Below are 7,063 nucleotides of genomic sequence, written 5' to 3'. Positions count from 1 at the left end.
TGGAAGATAGCTCTGTTATCAGTGGCTGCTATTGGGTTCTATAGAGCAAAGCAGCTGGGCTGTAATCTGAGACAGAACGCGGGAAGCCAAACTACGATTTCTCCAGAGGAGAGATTGCAGCCATGCTCCTCCACTTCTTAAAGTTAGCCAGTTGGGACTGTTCACCTTGGGAAAGTTTTTCTTTCTTTTCCCTTTTAAAAATAATCTTCATTTACTTGATTCACTCTCCCCCCTCCAAGAACACCTCTCTCCCACTGTGACACACTTCCCGTCTGCATGCCTGAAGCTGATGTAAAATAACAAACCACAAATTTGTGAACCATGGAGTGGATTGCATGGAAAGAATGACTTTTCTGGAGCTGACTTCATGTGGAGCAGTGGTGAGAGTCGGCTGAATGGGCCTTCTGGAAATTGCTGGCCACTTGCCTCACTATTAAGTGGAAAAAGCAGAGAGAGTGAACAAGAGAGGGGAGAGAGAGAGAGACAGACAGAAGGACAGACAGGCAGAGGACCACACTGCAAAGATCCATCCTGTATTATCAGCTAACAGATCTACTTCGAAGTAAGTCCTGATGGGTCCAATGGAACCTACTCCCATGTCAGTGTACAGGATTGCAGCTGAAAAGCATTCTAGTGGGTTATCGTTATTCCAAATTTTGCTGCCTCTTTTTTCTGGCAGAAACAATGTGCTTGGAAATCCACCACTCCCGCGATCTAATTATATTCTGAAGCAAAGATCTGATTAATATAAAGAAGATATGGCAAGCGCGGGACGCGGGTGGCGCTGTGGGTTGAACCACAGAGCCTAGGACTTGTCGATCAGAAGGTCGGTGGTTCGAATCCTCATGACGGGGTGAGCTCCCATTGCTCGGTCCCTGCTCCTGCCAACCTAGCAGTTCGAAAGCACATCAAAGTGCAAATAGATAAATAGGTACCGCTTCGGCAGGAAGGTAAACGGCGTTTCCGTGCGCTGCTCTGGTTCGCCAGAAACGGCTTAGTCATGCTGGCCACATGACCCAGAAGCTGTACGCTGGCTCCCTCGGCCAATAAAGCGAGATGAGTGCCGCAACCCCAGAGTCGGTCACGACTGGACCTAATGGTCAGGGGTCCCTTTACCTTTACCTATGGCAAGTGCGTTTGGGGGAAAAATAACTTCCTTTCCTTTTACAGCTTTCTGTTGGCTCAAACTTGTTTGTTAGGCAGCACAGATATATGTAGAACTGGCGATATGGTGATTTGCAGATTCTGTGGACACAGAAGTCTCCTTTCTCCAGTGGATTCCCTGCTAACTTCAATGGTGCTAATTGCAAGTGCAAAGGGGTGTGTTGAGCTAACAACCTCTACTCCCCCTGAAGTGCACAAAAAAGGCACAGAGGATCTTTAGGGGATTGTCTGCAGCTGTTTTTCAGACACAATTGAATGAGGCTAGTCCTCATGATTGCTAATGACAGCTTTGCCCCAAATTTCGAAAACTTCATTTATCCAATCCAATCCAAATAATTTTATTGTGCTAGCCACTGGCCATGACAAATCTGAATCAAAAATTAACACAAGCAATAGGGGTGTCATGTCACAAATAATAGTCTCTATTTAGATCTCTGCGTCTCCCTTACAGTTCTCTGCTATATTGCCCAGGGTCTTCTTTCTGGCCGCTAAAGCAAAAAGGGTGACTTTATGAGTCACTGAAGTGTTTACATTACTAAGAAGCCATTGGACATTCTCTGCTGGGGAGACACATCTTTCTTTTACAGACGGTAAGGTCAGAAATCGCCTTCTGGGTCCAATGTATAGTGGCCAATGTAGTAAATAGTGTAATATGTCTTCTGGCTGTGATTACCCACATATGCAGAGACTGTCCTCGAAAGATTCCATCAATGGTGTCTCCTAATTTTTTTTACACATCACTTGGGAAGACTGGCGAACTAATGCCAGTGTACTGGAAGAAGCAAAGATCACCAGTGTCAAAGCAGAGATTCTTCAACATCAACTTTGTTGGACTAGACACGTTGTGCAGATGTTTGATTTTCGTCTTCCAAAGCAACTACTCTATACTGAACTTAAAATTATGAAGCGTAACACTGGTGGTCAACAAAAGAGGTTCAGAGACTCTCTCAAGGCAAATCTTAAAAAATGTAGTATAAACACTGACAACTGGGAAACACTGGCCTGCGAGTGCTCCAACTGGAGAACAGCCTTGACCAAAGGTGTCATGGGCTTTGAAGACGCTTGAACTCAGGACAAAAGGGAGAAACGTGCTAAGAGGAAGGCATACTTGGCAAACCCTCACCAACTCCTGCCCAGAAACCTATGACCCCACTGTGGAAGGACGTGTGAATCCAGAATTGGCCTCCACAGTCACTTACAGACTCACTGTCAAAACCATGTTCATGGAAGACAATCTTACTCAGCTACGAGTGATCGACAAAGAAGAAGATACAGAGCCTGTCTTCGTATGGTACCCTGTTATATCGTCCATCTAGGACAGTGGAGGGCATAGCATGAAAACGCAGCTCAGTAAGAGCAAATCTTAGTGAGGCTGGCCAGAGATTCAACAGGTAACTTTTTAGAAGGGGGGCATTTATCCAGAGACTATGACTAAATGCAAGGACAGTATCCTATTTCCCTGCCCCCCAGCCAATGATATGCCTTAAGCAGAGAGGAAGAGTGGGTATGTTGCACAAGCCACAAGCCCTGAATGGTTTGGGAAAAGAAGCCATCCAGAAGACCAAGGCACGGGAAAGGCAAAGAATAAAAACCAAAAGTTAGCACAATCCACTTTATTACAAACTTCTAAAAGGACATTCTTGTTTGACGTCTGTTACAAACTGCTGAGGATTTGTATCTTCAATCTGTCACCTCTACTTACAGTTCTCTGCGTAATCAAATTTACCTTGTGACTTAACACAGAAAGCAAGCAAGGCAGGATTGCAATGTCGTATGCTTGTAAACATAATCTGCTTTAATATACACTCCAGGTATCGATTCGTGGTAGTAAAAATTGTGATCCGATGGTAGCTTATGTGACCAGCTAGCATTAAGAAGCGGCGAAGCGGGAATAGCAATCCACTTCAGAAAAGCCATTAACTAGAAAGCAAAGATACAAAAACATCTCCAGATTGCTGAAACATGATCAGGTGGAGATGAAGATTGTAGCTATGGCCATTAGCGGGGTAAAAACCTTGACCTAATTAGACTCGGTTTATGCCTTGGTTGGAAAGGCAATGAAACTGAAGATTTGGGTCTGGGAGGAAAATGCATCCATTCTTTGCTAGAAGCAAGAATTGCTTCTGCTTCCTTTAACAGAAGACCATTTCAGATTAGAGCCATGACCACTGTGCTGGGTTGCCCTGAAGCAACGCTGTCTGAATTGGGCTACAGATTTGAGCTAGTTTAGTTGCCACGGCATTTCTCAAGGACCCTGGGAACCTTTGCTGCAGGATCATACCGAGATCCCTGCTACCTTAAGGAGTGACGGTTCTCTAGGGTCCCTCAGTGTGTGGAAACCATGGCAGGGGAAGTGATTTAGGATTATAGGTGTTGACTTAGAACCCTGCTGGGTCAGACCAAAGGCCCATCGAGTCCAACCAGATGCCTCTCTCCACTTGTGATTCCCAGCAACTAGGATGCCCTTAGCTCCATGTTCTCCCCAAAGGCAACCCACTAGCCACTTGGAGCCCACTGAGTCTTACCCACTAGGGCTGGGCGAAATCTGGTTTTCAACAACGTGATATATCAGTAGCTAAATACCGCGATACACTCCCCATCTTAGGAGGGGAGGAAGAAGCAGTCAAGACATAGCCCAGGCCTACTGAGCATGCTCCAATGCCTCTCTGGCTTATGTGTGTCTATCTCTGGCTCTGTCTCACACACATCTGTCATAGGCTCACGTTCTCGGGCTCCGTACGTCTGCCTGCCTTTGCCCGAGCGGGCAGGCTGAGTCTTTCCTTCTGGAGCAACTGACTTCCCCAAGTGGAAATACACTGCCCAGCCACTCGGGCGAAGGCAATTTGAGCCGCTGATACATCACAGCTGCTGGGGAGCTCAAAAAGTCTGAAACCTTTATTGAGATGTGAGCACCATATTGGTTTCAGGCAGTAATTCGGAGTACAGTGGTACCTTGGTTCCCAAATGGCTTAGCTGCCAAGGAAATCAGCTCCTGAACGCCACAAACTCAGAAGTAAGTGTGTTTGCAAATGTTTTTCGGAAGCTGAACGTCCGATGCAGCTTCCACGGCTTCTGCTTGAGTGCCAATCGGAAGCCGCGCCCTAGTTTTCGAATGGTTTCGCGAGGCGAATGGACTCCTGGAACGGATTAAGTTCGAGAACCAAGGTACCACCATATTGTGCAGCCCTGCTACCCACTGAGACTCTGGATCATCCCCTAGCAAAACGGCTAATGATGATGAAAATCTCCATCCGAAGATCGCAGGGCGATGTACAATATAAGAACAGAAAAATAGGTAGCATAACAACAAACAATAACAATAACCCCTCCCTCCCCACAGTTTAATAGGCCATAGATTGTTTAATTTGCCAAAGAGAAATGTCTAGTCTGGGCTATTTTGTCCAAATCATTCAAGAAGTATGCTGCTGAATCATTAAGCCAATACTCTCTTGATCTGTTGAAACAAGCTTGAACACCCCTGTGTTTCCATCGTCTCTTGATAACTCCAGCAGATTCTGTCATCTTAAAGCCTTCCTCTGCTGATCCAGCTGGAACAAAAAGTGGACGAGCATCATCCGCTCTGGCAGAATTCCCAAAATCTGCCAAAAACCACTGTCGCTGAGGGCTGGGTTACACCATCAGGGGCGGAGGGCAGATTTCGCGCAAGCCACAACTTTGCCCGTGATTGTATTGCTTTATTTTTCTCCGTTAATGGCAACCATCTACACATATATGAGCAAAAAAACTACTGGTGGAATGTTGGGGATTGCCTTTTATATGTACAGGCTACAGATATACAAAGGACCAATAGCATTATATGGAGAAGCAGGTGTGAATTGCCGTTGTTTTCTTTAAAACCCAGATGTGCTTGCAATACTTGCTGCAAATCATCACAGGTGCTTGATCTGTGTGGCTGGGTTTATCTATACGCCAGAGAAAGTCCGTTGACGCAGGCAGCGCCTTATTTAGCCGGCAAACCACACAAGCGAGAGGAACGTTGATAAATTGTTTCAGACGGAACTAGTTCATGGGAGCTAGACTATTGGAAGTGGGTCATCTCTTCACAATTTGGATGATACCACCATTTGCAGCTGTTTTTTGCCAGCTGATGTTTTCAGCCTTTGGGATCCGGAAGCTCTCTGAAGCTCTCTTCCTCCTCCTCGTTCTCTTCGGACCGTGGCAAGGCCAGTACGTGGGTGACAGGATGGATCCAGGACGTTGTCTGAGTCACGTGGCTGGAGGGGAGCAAAATAAAATAAAATAAAATAAAAAGAAAGAAAGAGTGAACAAACAACAACAACAACAACAGTACAGTGGTACCTCGGGTTAAGTACTTAATTCATTCCAGAGGTCCGTACTTAACCTGAAACTGTTCTTAACCTGAAGCACCACTTTAGCTAATGGGGCCTCCTGCTGCCACCGCGCCACCGGAGCACGATTTCTGTTCTCATCCTGAAGCAAAGTTCTTAACCTGAAGCACTATTTCTGGGTTAGCGGAGTCTGTAACCTGAAGCGTATGTAACCCGAGGTACCACTGTATTTGTATCCCGCCCATCTGGCTGGGTTTCCCCAGAGGCTTCCGGCACATATAAAAACATAATGCTAAGCATTAAAAACTTCCCAATACAGGGTTGCCTTCAGATGCCTTCTAAAAGTTGTGTAGTTCTTTATTTCCTTGACATCTGATAAGAGTTTATCCCACAAGGCGGTGCTACTGCTGATAATGCCCTCTACCTGGCTCCCTGTAACCTCACTTCTCGCAGCGAAGGAACCGCCAGAAGACCCTCAGAGGAGGACCTCGGTGTCCGAGCTGAATGATGGGGGTGGAGATGCTCCTTTAGGTATACCAGGGCCCAGGCCGTTTAGGATTTTTTAGAGTCAGAACCGACACTTGTGCTCAGAAATGTACTGCTTACCAAGTACTTGGAAACTTAAAAGCTTACCAACTGAAGACCTTTCCTGACAATAAAGCAAATCATGCTTCCCTATAAATGGTGGCTTCTTCCACCAGCCCCCCTCAAAGGAGAAGGGAGAGCCACTTGTAAAGGGTGTCCTGGAAGTTACAAAGACTCAAGGGAGCAATCAGTAGGGTGGCCCTGCTTATAGGTAAAGGTAAAGGGAGCCCTGACCATTAGGTCCAGTCGTGACTGACTCTGGGGATGCGGCACTCATCTCGCTTTATTGGCCAAGGGAACCGGCGTACAGCTTCCGGGTCATGTGGCCAGCATGACCACGCCGCTTCTGGCAAACCAGAGCAGCACACGGAAACGCCGTTTACCTTCCCGTCGGAGTGGTACCTATTTATCTACTTGCACTTTGACGTGCTTGCGAACTGCTAGGTTGGCAGGAGCAGGGACTGGGCAACGGGAGCTCACCCTGTCGTGGGGATTCGAACCGATAACCTTCTGATCGGCAAGCCCTAGGCTCTGTGGTTTAACCCACAGCGCCACCCGCGTCTCTGGCCCTGCTTATATGCATCAGCAAAAGAGGAATGCAAAAACTGCAAACAGAGGTGAATGCAGGGGGTGGGGAGGCTATAATTTCAACAGATATAATTCATCTCTCTGATCTGTTGCCCAGGTGCTAACTGTTGATGGAAATTTCCGGGGGCTCTTCCTTCTTATGGTTCTTGACCTTGGGCGGGGACAACCTTCAGGAAGAGGACACCTCCAATAACGCGCTGTCCTCTGGAAAAGGTAAGGTAAAGGTAAAGGACCCCTGCATGGTTAAGTCCAGGCAAAGGCGACTGTTGGGTGCGGTGCTCATCTCACTTTCAGGTCGAGGGAGCCGACATTTGTCCGCAGACAGCTTTCCGGTTCATGCGGCCAGCATGACTAAACTGGTTCTGGTGCAATGGGACACCGTTGACAGAAACCAGAGTGCACGGAAACACCATTTA

The 7,063-nt window shown here is 46.9% G+C and overlaps 1 protein-coding gene across 3 annotated transcripts in view; it reads right to left on the bottom strand.

Annotated features, from left to right (window-relative positions):
• Positions 1 to 4,921: 4,921 nt before the first annotated feature.
• STXBP4 (syntaxin binding protein 4) overlaps positions 4,922 to 7,063 on the bottom strand; it is a 148,750-nt gene continuing 146,608 nt past the window's right edge. For 2 of the 3 annotated variants that reach the window (XM_053375139.1, XM_053375140.1), the window contains one exon: positions 4,922 to 5,399. In XM_053375139.1, coding sequence (XP_053231114.1) covers positions 5,279 to 5,399 — 121 coding nt within the window. In that variant the 3' untranslated portion in view covers positions 4,922 to 5,278. The remainder of the gene's footprint in view (positions 5,400 to 7,063) is intronic. The other variant, XM_053375141.1, reaches the window with a different exon arrangement.

The sequence above is a fragment of the Podarcis raffonei genome, chromosome 2 (genome assembly GCF_027172205.1).
Source record: "Podarcis raffonei isolate rPodRaf1 chromosome 2, rPodRaf1.pri, whole genome shotgun sequence".
Lineage (NCBI taxonomy): Eukaryota > Metazoa > Chordata > Lepidosauria > Squamata > Lacertidae > Podarcis > Podarcis raffonei.
This window is presented reverse-complemented; position numbering and strand designations above follow the sequence as displayed.